Consider the following 24,324-nt stretch of genomic DNA (forward strand, 5'->3'; position numbering starts at 1 on the left):
TAACATGACTCTTTCCATTGCAGCCTATATAGATGAACTCAGTCTAAGCTCTCCCTCCTCCGCAGTAGTGCAACACGTTCCACATGTCTTAATGGATTGCTCCATTTTATTTCAAATACCGCTCATTAGCTACATGGCACTTCAAGCCACGCTTATCCTCGTAAAATCTCATCTGAGGCAGAAAATAAACTGAAAGGAACACTTTCCCTGCATGACACATCACCACATGTCTTCACATAGTTTTAAATCGTGTTTAAATCAAAAATTAATCTACCAGTAGTGTTTTAATTAAAATTTGCATATTCCAGTCAAAATCTATTTCTGAAGTCATTAATTCAAATCTATTCAGTCTACAACATTATGCCTTGCATGCTTTTAACGTGGCCTGTTTAAAATGCTTACAACATCTAAAATAGATCGTGTTTCCCCATTGTGACAGGCCAAAATTACCATACATAAAAAAGGCACTGCAGGTTACAACCAAATGAGTTAAAAACTCACCCAGCTTACCCTCTCACACTCCTCATGCTTCAATTCCACTAAGTGTTCCCAGCATCCTTCAATATCCAGCTACCTCCCCAAAGTCAGGCATAACTGTTTAAATGCCCCTTGCACGAGATGCTCCTGGTCACACCTGCAGTCCATGCACCGTCCTGCTTACAGAAATCCCTGCAAAAAGCACAAATCCCTAGAAAAGCCAGCTTTTCTCCCTACTCTCACCCTGCTCAGCCCATTGCCATGAATGTCTTGCCTTGTCACTAATAAATGTCCAATAAATCTAGTCATTTTACTCCAAGTCAACAATTAATTTAACATCCAAATCAACAAAAGGAAGAAAAATCAGCATGTGCAAGAAAACAGGTCGATCTCTTAATTTGAGAGAGAAAAATAAGGTATTCTTTTGCCTGCAAAAATTGCAGCAGAACAACGGAACCATTTTGAACTTACAGTATTAATAACAATATCACTACTATTAATAATTATAGTACTAATAACATCAAAATTAAAATGTCAAGATTAACATGACGCTTTCCAACTGGGAATTCTTTGTTTGTTGAAGGTTTTGGGGTTGGTTGTTGGTGGTGTTGGGAGGTTCTATTTGGTTTGTTTTTCCCCTCAGGTAGACATTCCCCCCTCCTCCACCACACACACACATCTGTCTCATCCTTCTCAGTGAACTGCTACTAAAACAGAACGTTCCATTCATTCAGGACACCAAAATAAGGGAAAGCAGTAAAGTAAGAAACAAAACTACTCTTAAGTTCTGTTACAAGCAATTTATATATTTTATGTTTCTTTTTTCCATGCGGTATATAGACACGTGCAGATGTGCCCACTTCCCTACCCTTCCCCCTCTATGCAGTCTCTTCCTATTGGTAAAAATAATTACAAATTCTTAATATTTCGTCTTGAGTTACAGTATACAAGCTCTTTAGATCTGATAACAGCTAAATCGAGAGCAGCTCAATGGAATGAGCACATGGAGCACCAACACTGTCGAGCGCATCCACCAAAGCATCCGCTCAGAGAGGTTGTTACACTCAGCAAGATGGAGAACCAGACAAACTGCGGCAATAGCTGCAGACAGAAGACAAGAAACCTCCTTCCTGATGTGTAAGATCACACTAATATCACATCTTAAAATCCTGATCTGGTAATCTCAGCGTGCAGATACAAGGAATCTTCTCAGCCATCTTTTCCATTCCATTGCACAGGGAAAGTTTCCTAAGCAATTAAACCAAGAAATAACAGAACAAGCACATACATCACTGCAATGACTTCCAGAGGTGTTTGTTCTCTCATATTGTTCGTTTAATGGTGTTGCAAGAGAGCAACACAGCACAGCCCCTTCCTCTGCAAATCCAGGGGCACACTCAAGTGTGGTCGCACATCAGGGTACGTACTAAACCACCAGGCGAAGAACCATGGTTACTGAGACGGGGATTCCAGCAACAGGGCAGTGTTAGAAACAAAACTTCTTAATGCATGTCTTTATGGTCTATATGAGACGTAACAGATCATACAAAGGAGCAGTTCCTTACACGGAACCATACTATAACTCAAAAATATGTATTTCCTAGTGATCTCTACACTAAGCAAAAGTACTCAGCTGTGGCTACCAAACATTGAAATCTGCAGGGCAAAACACGTTAAACTATGAGACAGGGAACAGGAGGGATACAAAAGAGTCTACAGAAAAGTTTCTATCAACAGATAACAGATGTTTAGTCTGGAGAAGAGGAGGCTTAGAGGTGAGCTCAGCACTCTCTAGAACGACCTGAAGGGCAGTTCTAGCCAGGGGGGGATTGGGCTCTTCTCCCAGGCAGTCAGCAAAAGGACAAGGGGGCATGGGCTTCAGCTCTGCCGGGGGAAATTGAGGCTGGAGATTAGAAAGCAATTCTGTGCAGAGAGAGTGGTCAGCATTGGAATGGCTGCCCAGGGAGGTGCTGGGCTCACCGGCCCTGGAGGTTTTTAAACTGAGATTGGCCATGGCATTAGTGCCATGATCTAGTAAATGGACTGGAGTTGGACCAAGGGTTGGACTTGATGATCTCTGAGGTCTTTTCCAACCCAGTCCATTCTGGGATTCTGTGATAATCCACTAACAACAAAAATGAGATTTTTTTTTTTGTTCTTAAGTCAAACAAGCACAACAACCTAAGGGCGTCTGGAAGGGAATTCCAGCAAACTGTTGGAAATCAGCAAAGAACACATTAATTTTGGCCTGTTTTGTAAGGGAGATAACAGTGAGTAACATAACTTGAGGGAAACTTGACACTTTCTGAATTTCTTTAAAGGAATAAAAACAGTCAGCATTGAAAGCTGCATTTTCTATTTTCTAACACAGTACTGTTTGTCCTTTACAAGATAAAAGCCTGTTGTGTCAGGATTGTGTGCACATATCTGAGCAGCTTTCTTTTTATTCTCAGCCTTTCCTCATCACTTTATATAATGTGTGTACATACTCTTAACAAAAGATAAATCTGCTCTTGTCATTAGGTCTGCTCTAATATCCTTTAAAATACACTGAAAAAAAAGAAAATTAAAGGCCTACAGAATATATTGCAAACCAAATATCTATGTAAGTAGCCATTAACACAATGGCATCATAGCATTTATGCTTAAGTTTTTAGCACTGAAATTTGCCTGGACATGACATACTGAGGGAAGAGGCCCAGCAGTTCACCAGGAAGCTGAGGTGAGCCCAAATGTGACCAAAATTGTAGGTTGAATAAGAACGTGCAACTAAGACTCTTCTGAACTGTGTGTGTTTAACTCATGCACTTGCCAGCAGCATCCTGAAAAATGTCAGACACAGAAGAATCAAGGAAAATTACATTAAATCAACGTAGCCTCTTAGAGGCTATAATAGATGGGTTTACTACATCAACAAGAGAGAAAAGCTTTACAGAATAGATTACATTGTATAAAACTGACAGTATTTTAGAGACAGAAAAGAGTTGTACAGTATTTTTTCCTTTAATAGATTTATTTGAAGAACTTTGCAATAAATCCCAACATTCCCACAAACGTAAATACATACATTTGGCTGAGTGTCAATATGAAGATTTCAGAATGACTGCAAAGCTAAGCATTACTGCCACAGGGATGCCTTCAATAGAGTTGTAGAGGGTAGCATGCACACATTTAACATGCTGAATACCTACAGCTTCCTCTGAATGCTCATCTGCAGATACAACACAGATTAAAATATATACATATATATATATAGCCCAACAGTTAGAAACAAACAAGGAAAAAAATGTTTCCTGGAAGACATAGTATCAGAAACCTATACCAGGAGATATACCTTCCTTATTCTGTTCTTCCAATAGGAAGATTTCTTCCTCGCTAACTCTTCAGTCACGTTTGATTAGAACTAATGAATCTTTTCACTTCATGTTGCTTCACCAGGGAAGTTCAAGTTGTTAAGTTTGTTGCCAAGTGTTCCCAGCTGCAGGAACACATTAAAAAGAAAAAGTAAATATTTACAACTATGTGCGTTATTACCCCCTTTCTGAGGATTATTGAGATGCAGAATCGTTTTATTCTTAACGGAAACATAGTCTAGATGTGACAAGGTAATTTGTGATTAAATTATATCAGCCTGAGTGTTTGGTCCTTATATGAAAATGCAAATAAGGCCATAATCATTTCAACAATCGAAGTATTTGATCCTACTTCAGAAGCTTCCTAATAAAAGACAAATTCTTGAATTCAGCTTGTAAATGCCTAAAGCCACAAGAATTTCATCGAGGGAAGAAAGAGCAACAGAGCCTCTGCTAAAGTCTGTGTCCAACTCTGAAGAAGCTCGAAGGAACCGTTACCAATATTTCGAGACCCAAAACCCCACAACACGCTCACTAATTGCATTGGAAACAACACCAGTCTGAACAAAGACCTGCACGTTCAAGGCCGCATCATTCCTTCAGCATCCACATTCCACCATGAGTATCCCAAACATAAAAGGTTTGTACAGAGCAGGGAAATTAACTCCTGGACAGAGAAAAAGACATGAACATCTCTTTAATTCACGATTTTTACATTAGAATCCTGTCTGCTGTAACAATATATAGAATTGTGGAAAACAGAAGAAGTGATTTCTAATAAAATTTGGTGTTATAAGACACCAATAACACCTTCTCGCTGCACATTTTCCTCCATTAAACTCGGAAGATGGGCCCAACATCGCTGACTGGTATTACTGCACGTCCTCTTCAGCGTCCTACACATTATCAAACACTTCTCTTCTGTGCTCTTGTCTATTAGATTTTATAGAGTCAAATAGAGATACGAGTTTAGATTTGCTAAAGACCATAATCCGCAGTATAAACAAGCCAAATTTTTTCTCATTTGCCAATTTCTCAGACTTATTCAGATATTTATTACACAGAAAATACTGAATTTAACACCTGTTATGCTGCACAAAAAGCTAGAATGGGAACTGCTTAAGGAAGCAGGCAGGCAGCAGAAACACAGCTGCATCTTAAGCTGTGCATGTAAGAAGACATATTATTTAATATTGGGTATAAAAATGAAAATTACCAGAACATTCTGCAGGGTGCTTTGATTCGCTGCAACATTGAAGCTTATTTTATTTTCAATGAATGAGCTTTCAGATCTCCAACTGTATTTAATTTTTGTTCATATTACATTGTCTCACTGTCTCATTCACCTAAAATACCTACTAATACCTGTGTAAATTCTGTTTAAGGCTTATAAACAAAGAAAAAAGTTAAAAGTCGGTAAGTTTGAAGTGCAGTCTCAATCAAAGTCCCTGTTGGCTCAGGATGAGATGAGCCCTTCAAACACCTGTCCCAAGACCAGGGGGCTAGAAGAGAGAAGTTCATGCCCAACTGCTGTTCCAAGGCTTGTTTCTACAAAGAAAAGAAAAAGGTAACTCATTGAACTGAGCTTTGGTGGGAAACTGCTCAGTTGAGTTAAAGGGGCTTTTCTAATGCAATGACATGTACACATGTGGAACACAAAGACTCCATCTTAATTTATAAAGCTCACTTTTTCTGCACAGAGAAGCATGAAACCAGAACACACTGCAAGAATCCTCTTTAACCATCCTGCTTGTTAGCCCAGGATGCTTTTATATATCACAACTATCACACAACATCAGTGGTGGAACCATCTGTAGTTAGAGATTAGTGGCAAAATAAAATCTAACAAGGCACAACGCTCTACTAAGAGTTAGAACACTATTTGTTCATACACATGATGAAGACAGACCATGATATATTGTAATCTGATGTTATCACCACTGAGGAAGATCATTATTTGCAGCAGGGAAGAAGTTACTTCTTTTTGTTTTGCTCATGACAGTGGAAGTTCCAATCATTTGGCATCAATAATTTTGTCTCCGTGAACCATCTGGAATCTTCTCACTGCCTTCCACAAATGAGATAAGTACATCAATGCATGGCAAAAATAAGAGGCACTTATGTGAAGTTTTCCTGGGAATAAATTTTCCTTCAAACTCGACAGCAGATCTGCAGGTATGGAATGGGGAAAAAAATGATCACTTAAGACTATAATTAAAACTATCAATGGCTCTAGACCTAAAGGAAACGAAGTTAACCTTTGGAAACACAACAGATGCTTAATCCCTAGTTTTTCTTAACAGAAATCGCATAAAACGACAAAGATAAACTAATTAACAAAGAAATGGAGTGTCTAGAGTCTGGCACAAAAGCTTCTCCTCACCAAGCAGCATAATCCAGTTCCATCCCAAAAAAAAACAAGAGACACTATTATTTAAGGACAAAACGTGTTACGTATTTCTTCCCTTTAGCTTGACAACAAAGCCGATGCCCACGTGTGAGGTTTATGAACACGGCCAGGCCTCCAGCTCAAACAGGAAACTACAGACAGAGGACACTTAGCTAAAGTGTGTGCAGACTGGCACAAGAATGCTGAAACCAGATTCTCCTCTCTCCTAAACACAGAGACCAATGCAAAGGTCAAAGAACATATAACTAACTAACTGAATGCAGATTTTAACTTTCAGGGTCACATATTTTCGCCATCTTCACACTGCACGGGTACAATTTAAGTCATTTAATAAATCAGAGAAAGAGTTATTTGTTACCAATATGTCACTGCATCCATCTATGCCTAAACGTTTAAACATCGAAATGCCTAACCACAGCACATCATCATTTGATGTGGAAATAGAATTGCTAAGACTTTAAATGACCCACCTACTTAGCTGCTGTGGTTCTTGAGGGAAAAGGTTTTGATGGGCAATGAAGCTTTTTGGTTTGGTCTCAAACAGTTCCCTAACCTGGTGGTCTTCACTGCTTCCTCAGCTTCAGCTGCTCAGATTCCAGGAGTCAGAATTAAATAAGAGTGAAAAAACATTTTAAATTGTCATTGTACCTATAATAATCCACCATAATTATTATAAGCATCAAAGCTATGGTGGCTTACGAAGCACAACAGGCAGCTCAAGCAACAAAATCACCTATCAGACAAAAATAAAGAATTGCATCTTCTAGAGACTCTAAGAACTACCTTGACATGCGGGACATTCACTTTCTTTGCACTGCAAGAAAGCAGATCAGCTTGCTCAAGAAGTCAACTTCTAGGTGTAAAGTCAATAGCACATCCATTTCTCCAACACAATACACACGGACATCACTCAGATGCAAATCATCAGCATCATGAACACCTATATATTCATAATCTTTCCACTGCCTGTTTAACCATTCTAATATGCAAGACATGAAATTAATGTGGCTCATGCACAATATTTGCTCTTACTCTTCACTTGTGACAGGAAATTGAAATCTCACGCAGCTGAGCTGAATCATCGAAGTTGCTGACGCAATTTCTACCTACTTATTGATTCACACAAACCGATTTAAACAAATTGGGTTTGTCCGTTAATCTTCAATTTTGAGAGAGGTGATGTTTTCATTGTATCAAGCCAGAGAAGTGAATATGCCTCTTGGCTCTGTTTTGCTATTATCTAACCAGCCCATGGTAGAACTGGTCACTTGACTCTATGTCCCTTTTGTCAGCTTCTAGATGAATCTTTTGGCTCGATTTTGTTATTATCTAACAAGCACGTTGCAGAATTGATCCCTTGACTCTATTCCCCTTCGCCTGCTTTTAGATGACTCTCTTCTTCAGTCACTATCCCCCCCATACTTTAAACATTAGCATGAACATACAAGTGAACTCACAGCAATGTTTTGCCAGCCTGACCAAAATACAGAAAGGCAAAACTATGGCTAATGAAGAATTCAAACAGGAGTAGCTCTGGCATCAAAAAGAATCAGCTTATGGAAGGCAGTGACATATACCTACAGGACACTGAGAGATTTGTTCTTTCTGGCTTCTTTTTTTGCCTCCTCAAGAAAATGACAGAGAAAAAAAGAGAGACAGAACCATACATGTCACAGGGAGCAGCTGCTTCTTCCACAGCTATGCTCTGGCTTCTTCAATACCTTTGTTTCTTCACAGAAAAGAGGATAAACTTAAGAAATGAAGGATGAGGGAGAATGCCTGCCAGCCAACCATACCCTCTGGACTCTGGTGCAGCATATGAGAAGCTTTACAGGGTAGAACCTGGTAACTTCTTATAAAAATCCACTTGCTTTTTGTTCTGTCCCTGTAATGAGAAAAAGGGCTAGACAGCAACAAAGAAAGGGAGATGGGAAAAGGAAGTCTGAGGTCTACAAACTGTAATTGAGTTTTTGATGGTAAGTCACATCCACAGCTTGTAATTTAGGAGTCTTTACCAATGTCTTCCTTAAGACTTTCTTTAGCTCCCTTGACAAAACAGGCACAAGACAAAATTGCCCTAAAATCAGCCCTAAATGGTAACAATATCCCAAAACAGGTAGCTAGAAGTATTTATGTGAACAGATGGCTGCTGGTCTCCTAGAAGGCAGCAGCACTCCGTCCCTCCTTTGATAACGAGGGGCAATGATGCTTACAGAGTATATTTGGCTATGTTCAAGCTATATTTGCTTTTATGGAATCTGTAATGTGAATATTTAAAGCTACACTTTATTGCAAATGCAAACTACCTTTTTAGGGATAGGTCCGTTTGATTCTGTTTATTTGCTTAAATTTTGGAAAGAAACTTCCATCTTTTTCAGATTAAGTTTCATTTCAGCTTATAGGTTTTGATAGGGAGTTAGAAGAAACAGCTTTCAGTGTTGTGAGCTGTTAATCATAAGGTCCATGTGTGGTAGAGCAGAAGAGGAGCTCCAAAAGAGCTCTGATCAGCAGCCTGATGGACAGAGGTGTAGATAAAACTCAAAAACAAAGTGTCAGCTGAACCCCAAAACCTTGCTGCTTTACCTATCGAAAAAGAAAGGGAAAACTCATGGTAGAAATAACCAAAGAACAACAAACTGTTATGCAGCCTATGAACAGAGTTCATCACAATAGAGGTATTGATGGCACCTAGAGAGAAAAGAAAAAGAGAAAACACTTATTAAATTTGAAGTTCTGGTTAGGAAAAAAGAAACATCTCTTCAGTTTGCAGGCTTGCCACGCAGCAAGGAACGCGTGCTAACAGCTTCTGTGCAGCTCTGCAGGCAAAACAAATCCCACCAGCACTCTGGGGTTTGGCCAGTTTCCCCCTGCTGGTCACTGACTGCTTTCCAAAAACACGAACAGAGTGAGAAGTCAGTGGAAAAGATCCTTTGCCATTCCTTTAAAAAAAAAAAAAAAATATATATATATATATATATATATATATATATGTATATATATGTAAAGACAACACAAAAGGGAGGATAAGCTTTCTAACCTAGAGTTTATAAGAAATCTTAGACCAGCTTGAACTATACAGGGAGTAGAAATATCCACAGAGTCATAAAGTTACAAAACTCTCATAGGACACACCCAAGCATGGTAATGCAATCCTCAAAATTGTAAAAATACGAGTATCAAACAGTAGTGGAGAAGTAACCTTGTCTGTGACCACACTATTCCAGGCTGCTGCAAGAATATTACCTATTTTTGGTGCACACACTCCAAAAACAATTGGGAAGCAAGCATGAAGTGCTAGAAACAAAAGAACTCAGTATATTCTGTTCCAAGTGAAGCTAGATTTTACATTTCAATACTTAAACATGGAAAAGATATCAGACAGTAGAGAGTTTTACTGTCTGTGCTAGCATAGGCATATTTCACAGCTGAAAGTTGGACATTAGACAAAACAAGCCTCGAAATAAGATGTGGTTTTGTTTCCTAACTGCAGGAATAATTAAACACTGGCAGAGCTTTCCAGAAGAGATGACAGACACACCATGATCTAAGGCTAAGATAAGATCCATTTCTAAAAGGGATGTTTTAATTTATCATTCGGGAAAGCTCCACAGTCTGCACCTGTGGGGAAATGACACTGGGTAAGCACAGTAATCCATTTTGGCTTTGGGACATATAGATCCACAAAGCTTCAAAGACACCTTGAAAAAAAGGAATACTTTTGCTATTCTCAGAAAGTTTCAGTTCCAAATGACTATAATAACTAAATAATCTGATTGTTAAGTCAGTTACCCTGTTCAAAGCTCAGGGAACACTTTCTAACCCATGCAGAAATTATAAAATGTACTGTCTGGGAACCCCACAAGATCTCCCTTCCTCAGGCACATAAAAATTGACAGCTGGCAACAGCCTACTGTACAGACTGCCCTGGAGAAAGGGTTCCTCAATACAGAACTAAGAGTAAGGAGATTTTTCATTATTTCTCAATAATATGCCTGCTGGCATCAGCTGAACATTTCCCATACAACGAAGATACATGCAGCGGGGAAGCCTCCAGGGTTAGCAACATTTTGGTCCAACTCTTCAGCAGCAGCAGCCAAGTTAAACTTCATACAAGACAAAGGGTCCCTCTAATCCAAAATACCACCTCTACAATTTGCAGTCCCTCCACCAGCCCCCTGAACTGCCTGTTGAGATTTTGCTACTGTTTTCCTCTTCATCTCTTTACTATCCTACAAAATCACAAAGGCACAGAATCTACTTGTAAATCCATCCTGGCCACCCCGTAACAAGAGGAGAAGGAACCAGACAGAAGTGAGGGTAAAGTGCTGACAAGCGTGGGCTCTGTTTCTGTCCCCTCACCTTGTCACATCCCCAAGCAAAGCACCACTGGGCAGCACCCACTACTTCCCGGGATGCCTTCAGAGCTGAAAACGCTGTTCAGCAAGACTCAGCAATCAGTGACCTCTATTTTTGCTCTTCTGACCTTCAACCTGCATCCCTCTAGACCTTCCACAATACTTCAGCTTTCCTCGTATCTGTGTATTCTCCCCCTGCTCACAGAGGGACACAGGATTCAGATTTGTTAGGGACAGGCTAACGCTCATTCCTCATGGAAAAAATCCATAAAAACAGCAAAGACATTCCCTACAGAGCAGCAAAAGGAAGCATCGTGCCTTTGCCCTGTTCTAATGTTCTCCTCTAAGCAAGTTAATCTCAGCTGTTTTCCTCAGGTGGATGCAGTCTGCCTATTCACTAATTTTCACTAGGTCCCTCCTCCAGTACTTCAACTCTGAACGCTTTGTGCATTCTTTGGTAAAAACAAATCATGCATGTTTTGCCTTTTGTGTGAAGATTCTCTTTTTAAGCCTGACTCCTAACTTAATACTAGAGGAAACAGTTGCTCTTTGCCATCTACCTTCTACATACCAACCATGGTCTTGGAAGCTTCCATCATAAACCCCTTAAGTCACATCTTCTAGACAGTGAGGTGTGTTTTCAATGAGAACTTTGACCTCTGACTTCTACCTGAAGTAGAATATGGTAATAAAAGCACCTCTGACAAATATTGGCTATGATCCATGTGAGATCTTTCACAATAAATATCACAATGTCTCAAACTAATTATGTAAGCACAATATGGAAACAATCTAGTGCCTCTGGTCGAGCGTGACTGTCACTCCTAAGCAATAACAACTTACACCTCAACTTTCTTTTTTCTCCTTCCACACAGTCAGCAAATATACGATGATTAATTTGATACTTAATGGAAATCCAAGTGGGCTGTGTTTGACAAAGACGCCCTCGCTCAATGAAACCAAACTGTCATGGGATAAAAAGAACAATTCAGCGATGAATTCATGCCTGATTAACAGATAGTAAATAAGAAGTTGGAACAATTGGACCTTTTCCCAAAAAAGAAGGCTGACCAGTGCAGTCCCACAATGAGCTGTTCTGGCATCAATACCTTCAACATTTTAAAAGCAACATCTAGCAAAGAAGCGTAACACCAACGTGACAGAGCTTGCTGACAACGCTGAAAGTTAATCGAGGCTGCAAAAGGGACGGCCAAAGATCTGAAGAAGACCTTAATGACACTGTTTAAATGGGCTGTAAAACAGCAGATAAGATTAGATGTTGATAAATGTAAAGTGATGTATAATGTAAAAAAAAAAAAAATCCTAAATTTATATGCACAATGACAAATTCTGAACTAGCTATTACCACTTAAAAGGGTGGTTGTGGAGCTATAATAGACAGTTCCATGAAAATGCCAACTCAGTGCTTAAAGATTGTCAAGAAAAAGCAAGCAGAAGATCAAAGAATAAAGCCTAATATGCTATATAAGTTTACAAGGTGTCATTCGCTGAAATACTGTAGCCAGTCCTGGTTATTGTTCCCCGACCCCGTTCCTCTGATCCCTGCATCACCATCTCCAATCAGGAACAGATCTGCAAAAGGTGCAAAGAAACAGCAAGGACAACGATAAGGACAGAGTCACTTCTTTTTATAACTCCTCTGGAAAACCTACAGGCAAGGAACAGTAAATAAAATAAAACATTATCAAGCCATAAGCCATAGAGAAGAACATGGATTCTCTTTTTCACTGTCTCTTCCAATTCAAGAATCAACACACAAGGCATGAAACAAGCAGGTAGAAAGTTCAAAAACAAACAAAAAGAAGTGGTTTTTCCACACGAAATGTGTTCGAGCCTTACAACACTCAGTCACAGGATGTTGTGGATGCTACAAGCAAACATGGCTTCAAATACTGATTGGATAAATTCATAAGAAAAAACCCATTGGGGGCACTAAAACCAAATATCACCTCCAGTTCCGGAAACCTGGGAGCCACAAATTACTGGAGGCTGGGAGAGGTATTTCCTCAATATACACTATACTCTTCCCCAAGCATCTGCTTTTGGCAGCTCAAAGAGGCAGGATACTGAACTAGAAGGCTCTTTTATGTGACCAAGTACAGTAATTTTTATGTTCATACATAATTCATTAAAAAGTGAAAATATTAATCACATGTACATGTCAGAACTATAAGCACTGCACATTAACAGACCAGATTTTCAAAGGCCTGAAGGTCAGTGCAGTGATTAACTACTACAGTCAGAGTTTGAGAAGTACTTTTCCCAACATTAGCGTAGCTTAGTTCCCCCAACCACAAACTCGTGTAAGTGTACGGCAAACAAACTGTGAAATCTGAATTTAATTCCAAAGGGTTCCCTGCAGCTGTGCACACGGTTGCACTGGTGCAGCTGAGGGCACAGTGCAGGCTGGCAAACAACAGGGCTGCTTAAATCACAAGTGGCCCCAAAGGAAATACCTGTCAACCTACAAGCTGCACCAGTGGAAATGGAGTATCACACTCAGTAGGCCCCTTCCACCACATTCACACTCCCAGCTCTTGATGTTTAAAGAAATACTGAATGATTAATATTAAAGATAGAAATGCTGTGAATAGAATTATGTCTCCTGTTTATTAAGTTTGTCCAATATATCTATTTATTTCTAGTTGCTTACCACATTTACAAAACTTCCACTACTTCAAATGGAAGACAAATGGGGAGAGAGGATGAGGTTCTCCTTTGAAGTCTGGGGGGTACATCACGCAGGTTCGGTAGAAGCTTTCTTAACGTTAGCTGCAAAACTCCTCAAAGACTCCATCACAACGAATACTTGCCAGCACATAAAGATCTGTTCCTACAAGTCACATCGGGTCTTAGTCAGAGCACCCAAGCTTAATACAAACTGTCAGTATCTCACATTGAAAAGCCTTGTGCACCTCAAAAATGTCATTTCTGAATTTCCATCCTTTCCTGTTTTGCAATGTTAGTGTTGTTTTGGTGAAGCTTCCTGAGTGTTCAATACAGAATATGGTACGTGGCATGTTCTGTATACATGACTTGGAAAAAGTTTAGTTCACAACTACCAACAATGGTATTAATTTCCTCTAATTTCCCTGTCAATTTCATATATAATAGGTCAAAACGGCACAATGAACACCTTGCTATTGCGTTTGACAGCCCTACCAGCCACTATTTTAATGGACAGTTGGGAGGAAACTACGTCACCTCTTCTGCTTTTAGTTCTGTGTTTTGTTTTTTCCCTGAATAAGGATATTAGCATTCATTAATTGCTTCAGGAAGTGATAAACATCAAAAGCAGCAGCACCTCTGAACCACCTGGCTTAACAAGGCAATAAAGAAGACATCTCTTCTTCCAAAGCCCCATCTGAGAAACCTATATTCAAGAGACATCCACCAGTCAAAGCCAAAATACAAGCCTCCTATAACTGAAGGCAACGTAATGCAGCATGCAGCTTTTCTAGAAAAATCTCATTATTACAAAAAACTAAACCTGTGCATCTGCAACAACGATGTAAACGTAGGACACCTTTTCGACAAGAAAAGTCAAAAAACCTGGTTTTTCACTTTGCTCCTAAAAATAGCAAAACAAAGCCATGAATCGCTGCTTCCTGGGAGTCTTCGTGTTCGTGATACGGGCTCCTTCTCTTCAAAAAAATAAAAAAGCATCAGTTGCCATCTACATTTTTAAACTGCTAAATTTCATCCCCCATTTTTCGCTTGTAAACCTAGGAATATCAAAACACATCAAAGCAAAGTTTAAGATCTTGTGGGTCTCTCATCCCTGTAACTCTAAGCGGGAGTCAGTAGATCCTTCTTGTGTGGGGGTGAAAGCCATGAAAGTGGACACACTGAACTTGCACACTCACTTTTCACCAGCCTATGCGTTTTCAAATATCTGCAGAGGTACGTTTCCTACATCAACCGCCTCTTGTGCTAAGAATTAAGACTTAAAAAATGCTGTAACATGCACCACAAAAAAAGTCACAATTAGGAGTAACCTAGAGATGCTTACTAGCAAGCAGCATTCTGTAATTATGAATACAAACAAGCATTTAACACAAACTAGCCGGCACCGCATCCTCCCTCGCTTCTCCCCGGCACGCAGCAGGACCGCCGGCAGCGCGGCCATTCCCCGCCGCCAGGACACTGCCACCACCGCTCCGCTCCTCGGCCCCGCACCTCTCCCGAGGGCACCTACCTGGGGAAGCGGCTGCAACGCGAGAGGATGCTCGGAGGATGGAGCCTCCCGAGCGCCGCTGCACGCAGCCGCCCCCCCGCCGCGCCCCGACCCCCGGCCTCCCGCCTCCCCCCGCCGCCACGGCAGCCCCACCCGGGCCAGCGCAGCCCTGCCCGGGCCGGGCGCTCCCGCACCCGCGGCTGCCGCAGCCGGCACCGCCGGGCCCCCCCGCCGCAGCCACCGCCACGCGGGGCGCGCGTCTCCATGCCAACGGCCGCCAGCGGCCCGGCAGGGCCCCCCCGGCCCCGCGCCCCGGCTTTACCCTCTCCAGCGGCTCCCGGCCGGGCGCCCCCGCGGCCCTGGCGTCCTCCGGCTCCTTCCTGCCGCCGCCCCCCAGCAGGGTGGCTCTCCGCTCCGCCGCGCTGGCGGCCACCGCCCGCCCGGGTTCTCTCCGCGGCGGCGGCGGAGGCGCCGCCGCTTTGTCCCCCCGGGAGCGGCCCTTCCTCATCGCGGCGGCTTCTCCTCAGCGGCGGCAGCGGCGCGGCTTGGGCTCCCGCGTTGCGGAGCCGGCCATGGCCGGCGGGACTCACGGGGAGCCGGGACGGCGCCGCCGCCACCGGCGCCGCCACCACCACCTGCGCGCGGGGCGGAGGAACATGCCCGCGCGCCGCCGCCCGCCTGTCAGGGAGCGCGAGCTCGGCGGCTGCGGCGGCTCCCGCGGCACCGCCCCCGCGCGCCCTCCGGACCGGGATATCGCGAGAGCGCCGGCCGCGCGGCGGGGAGAGGCGCGAGACTTGGCGGGGCGGGAAGGAGGGGAGCGCGCGAGACCTGCCGGGAGGTGCGAGGCGGGAAAGGGCGTGGGGCATTCTGGGAAGGTGGCGGGGCCGTGGAGGGGTCGGACACCAACTCACCAGGGGATGGCCACCAACTCACCAGGGGATGGCCACCAACTCACCAGGGGATGACCACCAACTCACCAGCCGCCCGCACGGCCCCAGCAGCGCTGCCAGAGGAACACACCCGGGAAGGAGGAGGAAACCAGGGGCACCACAGCCGTCCTGCAGGCCGCAGAGGCTCTGCTGCTGTGCCGGGAGAGGGGGGACGGGGCCACCTCGTTGCTGTCGCCAAAGGAGGCTCAAGAGGTGCGGACTGGGAGGTGTGCGAAGCAGCGATGTCTCCCAGGGGTGTGGGTGGCGTTTCTGAACACACCGTGGTGATCCAGGACCAACCGAGGTGTCCAGCAGTGACTGGGTTCTGTGTCAAGTGCTTAATCGCCCCTGAAGATGTAAAGTGCACACAGGACCTTTCCGTAGCGGGTAATCTTTTGGAAAACGCAACACTTTTTGTGTTCCAGGAGGCCCACCAGCGCCTCCAAGGTGACACATGGCTGGGGTGACTGGAGCCGCTGCTGGAAACGCCAACCAGCTGCACCAGAAATGCCACAGCCCAGCGTCGTGGAGAGCGAGATGGCGTCGGGGAGCAAATTAAGATGTAGTTCGCCATCTCCTCAGTACAAAAGACTGTAAACCTACAGAGATTCATTACCTCAAGGAGCAATCAGAGCACGTATCATCATCTTGTGTTTCATCTCAATAACTCACACCCTCTTGGCATTTTTGTCTGTGCAAATTATTTCCTGAGGGTATAAGTTACCCGTTTCTGCATTCATTTTTCACAAAAGCAACTTCAAAGTTGCCTTTTTTTTCACGACTATGTAGTCAGGAACCTTGCTGCTGCAGAAAAAAACAATTCTTTCTCTCTTTTTACCAAGCTGAAAAGGCTCATACATCTTCAACCACAAGTCCGATTTTATAAATGTTTTATTTGTTTTGTACAAAGACAACAAAAATACACTTTCAAACGATTTATTGATATAGATGAGTGGGAGCACTTTTAGATAATTATTAAGAATTTTTAAATTCTTCCTGTAAACTCTTTCAGGATGCTGGATTAGTTACAGAGATCTTTTCCCATTGTAATTGTATATGATAGAGATGGACAACCATGTGGAATTTCCCAGCTGGGAATCCTGCCCTAACTAAATGTAAATAATGCAAATTTATGGAATCTTGGCATCCATGATAATGTGAGTCTATTAGGATGGCACGGTGCCTTGTCATAATTTGGCTGGATCTTTGCCCTGCTGCAACATAGATGCCAATTAGCTATTTGTTGGTTATGGCCTGTGGGCCACCTTGCACCGGCTCACACCTGTTCGCTCCATGTGCCAAGAAAGAGTTCATGAATACAGGGAGAAAAGTCACAGTGAGAATTTGAATAACACTACCTGCCTTTGAAACATATTAAAAACTAATCTGCAGTTGTTAATTTTACATAGAATTGGGGGGGAAAAAAAGCCTTTTGGTTCAGCATTTTATTCAAAACAATTTAAAACTATTTTGATCACTCCAAATCAAAAAGCCATTTGGGGATTAAGAAGACATTTTGCTTGTGAAAAGATTGTGTTCAGTTTGCTTCTGGATTCTTTCCTTCTCTGTGTAATCCCTGTTCAGTATTTTGGACTCGAGATGTCTTTCCAATATTTTTGAAACAAAAGAACAGTGAGGTTTCATGTTGAAGGAATAGGAAAAATGATGGTTTTACCAATTCTCCCATATTTTTTCCATTTAAACTCATCACTGAATATGACCTGAATCTGCAGGCCAGTCTGAGTGACCTGATTTTTCTTTTCCATATGAGCTAGCTTTCTGAACTGTTTGGGGTTTTTTTCCAACTTTAAATAAAAGTGAACAAATCATGAGAGATTTGGCAGGGAAAAGGGGTACAGATGAATGAGGCGGAGCATGGTGTGGTGCCATGCCTATAGTCAGCATGTTTGTCTCCTGAAATACTCTGTCACATCCAAAAAAAAGACAGAGGAGTAATTAATAATGGCTTATAAAGGGGCTGATTCTTGTGTTATCCAGACTAACGTGGAGCAAAAGCAGGGGACCGCAGAGAGCCTGTGTAGCACACATACCGATGCTCAGCTAATACTCAGTTGATTCTCTTTCTCTCTGCAGTTCCAGATGCTTCTTTTCCCCATCTCCCACCTTCCATTTTCTCTGTAAAATGTCTCGGTGCCCTTCTGATTCAGAGGTGGCAGGAACTGTGCTGTCCGGGAAGAGTTCCCTTCCATTCTTCTCTAGCTGCTTCAAAGGGACTTTGGTAAGGCAGAACACAGAGTGTAGTCCAGCTTATTCCAGAATGTTTTCTGAAATGACATAAAGCCATCTGCAGTATTTTTATAACTGTGGAGCACACAGCTACAGCAATAATTCCCAGAGCTGCAATAGAAATACATGGCTTGAAAGCTGTGAGGTTAAAACCTCTTTATTCCAAACAGAAAATGCTAAATAGTAATGCTATTAGGATGCTGCTGAGCAAGAGAATTTCCTCTACAAAACGAAATATTTAACTGAATCATTTGAATTCGTATTCAATTCAAACATTTAGCAAACCTGGTGCAGCACAAAACCCAGCTGATCACCTATTTGCACTGTTTCCAAGGCAGAGCTGCATCACTAATACCACCAAGGAAGTGTATCGCTAAGACTTGTCATTTGTCATTCTGCTCACACTGCACACATAATCTTCACTCTCAGTATTTTTGCTCTGTATGAGACTGAGGAAATGGCTTTAGTTGTTCTGCATGTTAAGTTGTCACGCACCTTCTGTGGGTGACCCAGTTCTAATGGTATTCACAGTGAAGTTTTGGTCTTTATGCTGGAGTACTAATGCCTGGCAATTGGCAATATGCAGCCAGCCCGGAAGATGGCACAGTGCTGTGGGATGTTGTACTTTACCTGTGTAGAATGTCACTAATGACAAGTAATTATATAGGCTGCAAGTCATTGCCGTGACTTCTGGCTGTTTCCTTAATTTCCCCTCTATGACAGCATTCTTTTTTGAAGATTCACTAAAAAAACAGCATGATATAACTAAACAATACCAGTTATGAGCAAAATAAAAGCTAAGGGTAAAAAAGGAGTTACATGACCTACAGGAAGAGTGAGATTTGCTAGGAAAAGCTTTGCCTGAGACTAATCAATTCCTCTTTGTAGCATGATGCATCATTTTGTTCAGCAAAAAGCAAGAGAGCAGTCCTGGCTCTGCCAGGCAAGCCAAGCAACGTGTGCTGCCCGCAGAGCTGAGAACTGCAGGGTGCAGCTCCCCACCACCACCCCTACGCTCCAGGGAAAGGGTAGGAAATACAGGATTTTCCAAAAGAATGCAGGAGAATTAGTACGTCTGGGACATCGACACAACCTAGGCAAAATTTACTCGGGATCTGAATCTGAGGTCTACTACTTGAGAAGTTCTGCATTAAACATTTGTGTAATTAATAAAAATATCAATAGTACATGAGGCCTTTTTACGGGAAGGATATAAATACTCGTGTTTCAGGGCACAAACTAATAACTGAATTAAGGAGGATTAGGAAGACATTTCCTACAGGCAGGTTATTCCATAAAAGTATATTATACAGTATATTAATCTAGTGCATCTTGACTGGAAACTACTATTAGTCTCAGGGACAGAATAATGAAGTAAACCAACTGACAACTTGGTCCAGGATGGCAGTTACTAGATCTATATATAACAGGAGTCCAGTCCTAACTGGATGTGATTTGCTTTCCCACTGTTATTTCCCTTCTTTATATGCCATGAAGGCCATTGATCCTTGTTTGCAGTGATGCAGTATGTCAAAGTGACAGCTTTGCACTGCTGTAACCTTGTTCTAGATATCATATTTACACCTGATAAGGAAGTAGAAGATGTAAATATGCAAATGTATATCACAAATTGAAAGTATGGCTGTGATGTTTAAGGAGAGCTTAGTGCAATAGCTAAATGAACAGCGCTTCCTAGCAACAAAAGCTTGTCAAACACATTATAGCTTTAAAGAGACAGAAGACCTGGGAATCTGCTGTTTTCACCGTCAGCTGGGACGTGATTGTACAGCAGTTGCCACAGTTGAGCTGTTACCCCTGGGTGTTAACAGAATACAAATTACATATGTATTAAAGTATGTATTTTTGTGTGCATTTCTGAAAGGTCCAGGGGAAAGGAAGCTCACGGGGAATGGAGAGACGCTGGCCAGCAGGGACAGCATCAGATCCTAACTCTTGTCACCCTCTCTTTGGGCACCCAAACAACGATGAGTTTAAGGAAGGCTAAGGAGAGGATTACACATAGTTCTACTGCTACTTATGGAAGCACCTCCCACATATGAGATGACACATACATGGAAGCTATAGAAATCCAAGAGATGTGCAGTGGAGGGTGGCACTGGGACACTTCAAGAGACTTAATGTGTCTGTATTGAGTGAGAAGAGACAGAAAGGGCTTAGATAAACAAAGGAAGGGTTGGAAGTGAAAAGAGTTTTTGATACAACAGAGAGTGAAGATATTTGAGGGATGCAGAGAGAGAGGGGCCAAAATAAAGATAGATACTGAGGAAAAAAATACCTTTTCCATGAGTGTTGTGGTCGATTTTCTAACCAGAGATTCATCACAGGGCAATAAGTCAAGCTATCTAGCACTAATATGGCATGTATGGGAGCCATTCCTCAGAGATGTCTGCGGAGACACTACAGGGACCTCAACTGTGTCCTCCTTAAAATTCATCCCTGCTGTGATGCAAACAGGAAAAGCTCAGCAATGATTAATCTAGTGGTTTCCAGTCACTGCCTTTTAACACGTTGACCAGCATGATCTCACTGTTACCTTGTGCTTGCTTTATTTGTTTGCTTTCTAGACCTGTGGGCCCTTAATTTTGATGACAAGGTGTTCAATGTAACAATAAGCATAACAATAAAAAAAAATGCTAACACAATGGGGCTTAGAGGTTGGCAGTTCTGACTTCAAGTACTGCCAGTCCTTCCCTCTCCTATTTGTCTCTCTCATTGTGATGTATCGCCCTTTTCCTCACAGCAACACAACTCTTCTACAGCTGTGCTATGAGCTGAACAGGGAAATAGATTTGGCTGGAAACACTGGAGGCAGGGGGAATTGCTGGATTTCTTTTTGCTGGATCAGTTCCCCAGTTTGGTTTGTGCCAGCACAGCGGAGGGAAAGGAGCAGCGCAGGATCGGGGCAGGAGAGGGGGACATGGCCATCTGTAACCCAGGATTGGCACCAGATACTTTAAAACACTACAGCACAGCTTTATGCAGGGACATCTAGGCATTATCTGTATACAAATAATAAATACGTATAATAAAAGTGTAAATTTAAAGTATTTATACTCCCTTAAGAAGAACTTGATCATTTGTACATGACTTGAGAGAATTCAATCCAGTATTAATAGTTTAAATTAGAAACAAGATTGCAGTTGGTTAGTTCTGAAGCTGGCCCCAGGTTTTCCTCCTCGCTTGTGAGAGCCCACATCACACCAGTGTCAGTAGCTATCCAAACCAGAGCCCGCTCTTTGTGGAAAAAAATAACAATAATTGTTAGTGGTTCGAGAGACCTCACAGTAACAGAGCAGCAGAACGTGAAAGGCAAATGAAAGACTAGGGCAAAGAAAGAGCATTCAGCTATGCTTTCAAGAGGTGCTTTCAAGTCCATAATAAGCTAAAATAAGTAGGTTTTTGTCCCCTTTAATTTTGAAAAATCTAACATGGGGCTTAAAATAACATTTTTACAATGATAGTTTTGTTGTTTGGGTTGTGATTGCTTTTTAAACCTACTATTCATTAAAATATCTGCCTTTTTTTCCCCCCACTGACTCACTGTCTTGGTTATATAAAATTACTGGTGCTTTTGTCATTCCTGTGCCCTGTCGGAGAACTAGCTCAGCAACATTCGTGTACTCAAATAAAGCAAGTAAGCCTCACTTTGTGCTATGATGTATTCCTTACACAGCCGAAATAAAAGGAGAAATCCCAGCCCCACCAAAGTGAACAGAAAAAAGAAAATCACACCGTAATACCAGTAGCATTAAGATTTGACCTGAGCTTTTTTTTCCCAAAATCAGGAGTGCCAGACTGAGTCCATCTGGAGCGTCTCCTTTAGCATTCAGCTTGACTTGTGACACGATGCATTCAGCAGAGAGACCGGTGAACACGAACTCTTGGTTCTGAAGTGTAACACAATGGAAGTCGAGAACATGTACTTAACTGATCATCAAATAACATGCGCTTGTGGCAGCTTTAAATACAGCTCTGCAAAGAAGCTTCAGGACTGACGCTAAATTAGGTAACAACCTGTGTTCCTCATTACATTTCTTGTTACAGTTAATGAGAAAAACACTTCCAACTTGTGAGTGTGCAGGCTCACACTGAGATAGGAGGAATAAACAGATTAATTTCATTAGCCCACATTGCCATCTATAATAAAGCTATAACAGGCCAAATCCTCTAATTTATGCTCCTGAAAGTGTCTCTCTCCGGTCACGCTGTTGTTACACTTTCAGGATGCCAAGAAGAGAAATGGATCTGGCAATTGTCACTGGTTGGAAGCGCAAACAGTTTTTCCGTTAACCACATTGGCTTTGCAGAGTTAACAAGAATATAAAGCTGTAAAAGCTTACTCCAGTCATTAAAGGGATCTGACTCACACAAAAAGGAATCGCTATGTTGAGTTAGGAGATGTCAGTTGACATAGTTACTAAACCGATTGCCAGAAGCTGGGAAGTTAGCAAATAGCTTTATTTTTTAAACTTTTTTTTTTTGCTAATATCTCCTGCCAGAAGAAAGTTGTTCGGGTATATGGCTCTTAAGACCTAGTATAGCAGTGTTTGAGGTTTTGGAATAGGTGCATGCTTTTACTAGCATCATAGGCCACTATCAATTAGATCACCAGATGATAATTATAATGATAACTTAATCTTGTGCTGCCTGAGTTGCTGTCTGTGGCAATACCTTAACATCATGCATGCTTTAGCTCTTGAAAAGATTAATAGAAGTTACAGGGCACTGAAATTAAAGTTAAATGGCAGTAAGAGTCTTAAAAGCACAAGAACATCGCTGGGATCAATTTTAGCAAATAAAGATAAATGACCCATTCAAGTGTGGGAAGGGCCAAGAAACTTCCTTTAACTAGCTTCTCAGTATAATGCAGCACACAAAATAACTCGCCAGAGAATACGTCAAGAAAAAAAGAGTCAAGCTTCAGTTCTTAGGTGATGAAGATGCGTAGCTGAGACCTCTGGAAGCTCCGTAGCCCGAGCCTGCTTACAAGCATTGCTAACCAAAGCCAAGTCTGAGAAATCACTAACATATGACAATTTTCCTTCCTGCTGCTAGAAACTCTGCCTAATCTCCCAGCAAGTGGTCCCATTTGGCTCATGCTCAAAGCCTGGAAGAAATCTCGGTTTCCTATAGCTTACTATCATTTGTATGTCAATTCAGTAAAGAGAGGCATTACTAGAAACCCCCTGGCATGTTACACCTTCACAAACGTGCCTGTATTTTATGCAAACCGAGCAGCCAGGCGCAGAACACGTATTTCTGTGGGTTTTACCAGGCTGGCTAGCGCATCCATTCATGGCAATGTTGACAGTGATCATATTATACAGCGGTCTGTATTTTGTATGAATACACAGAGCCGAGTACCAAGCAGTATGCACCAATCTTTCCCACCACACATCAGTGAGAAGCTCCATTCATTTCACTCAACACTAGATCAAGTCACATGAGGTGAAGGCGTGGGTAAGAAGCCATCGGATTTACTTCCGTTTCTCCTATAGTTACTTCACGCCTTTTTAAACTTGCCTTAATTAAATTCCGTCTTTAAACTTGTCTTAATTCTGGAACATAAAAATTACTCAGTTTCCACTGATCTGGAAATGGCTCTTTTTAGGCCAGCAAGACTTTTGCCTTGAGGCATTTACTGGAGCCGGGACAGGAATCCGTGCTTATAGCTTCTAGAGATTGTCTTATTATCATGCTCAGTGAGTTTGCTCAATGAGATTCATACCACACTTCCACTGTGCCAATGTTTGTTTTATCAAGCAAAAAAGGTTTGTAAATAATGGCCCCAGAGTATTATCTGACAAACCAGTGTTCTGTTTTAAATGCAAAACCAACAGATGCTACTTTCCTTATCCATTTAAATAACTGCAAGGTAGCGGGCAGTGCTGCTCTTTAGAGTACTCAGAGAGATTTGTTCTATGGAAGTAACTAAGAGCAGCTATTTGTAATCACCGCGTCTACCTTATGTGATGGTTTATGTCCAGATGCAGAATCCTCTCTGCAGAAAGCAGATCTCACCATGAAATCTAATCAGGAATCACTACCAATGGTTCAAACAACATCAAAGAGTACGTATGAGGCAGGTAGAGCAGCCAGAGTAAGAGCAGCGGGTTTTAAAGGGATCTTGTGAACAGAGACCTGGGGCTGCTGTAAAATTACTGTGTAAGCGGAGGCAAGCTGTACCTACAGTTAAAATTAAGCCAGTCAGGCTGAAATCTGAAGTGTTGTTTTTAATGTCATTGATTCAACGAATTCCTAATATGCAATAAGAGCCCCATGAAACTGTTGTCGAAATGAATCTAATACTTAATAAGAAAAGGAATCATTGAAA

General features: G+C 42.0%; 2 protein-coding genes across 7 annotated transcripts in view; one reads left to right on the forward strand and one right to left on the reverse strand.

Moving 5' to 3' along the window:
- The window catches only part of MAST2 (microtubule associated serine/threonine kinase 2), a 183,384-nt gene extending 167,905 nt beyond the window's left edge, over positions 1-15,479 (reverse strand). For 2 of the 5 annotated variants that reach the window (XM_071809901.1, XM_071809899.1), the window contains exon 1: positions 15,116-15,478. In XM_071809901.1, the coding sequence (XP_071666002.1) occupies positions 15,116-15,301 (186 nt within the window). In that variant the 5' untranslated portion in view covers positions 15,302-15,478. Of the gene's footprint in view, positions 1-15,115 lie in introns of all 5 variants that reach the window. The other 3 variants (XM_065842495.2, XM_065842493.2, XM_071809900.1) reach the window with 2 other exon arrangements.
- Positions 1-24,324, forward strand: part of PRDX1 (peroxiredoxin 1) — a 341,280-nt gene that overhangs the window by 199,201 nt on the left and 117,755 nt on the right. The window contains exon 1 of one of the 2 annotated variants that reach the window (XM_071809917.1): positions 21,221-21,230. The exons of the other annotated variant lie outside the window; for it this stretch is intronic. The gene's annotated coding sequence lies outside the window, so the exon portion shown is untranslated. Of the gene's footprint in view, positions 1-21,220; positions 21,231-24,324 lie in introns of those variants that run through there. 2 annotated transcript variants of the gene reach the window in all.

Source organism: Patagioenas fasciata, chromosome 6 (genome assembly GCF_037038585.1).
Source record: "Patagioenas fasciata isolate bPatFas1 chromosome 6, bPatFas1.hap1, whole genome shotgun sequence".
Taxonomy (NCBI): Eukaryota; Metazoa; Chordata; class Aves; order Columbiformes; family Columbidae; genus Patagioenas; species Patagioenas fasciata.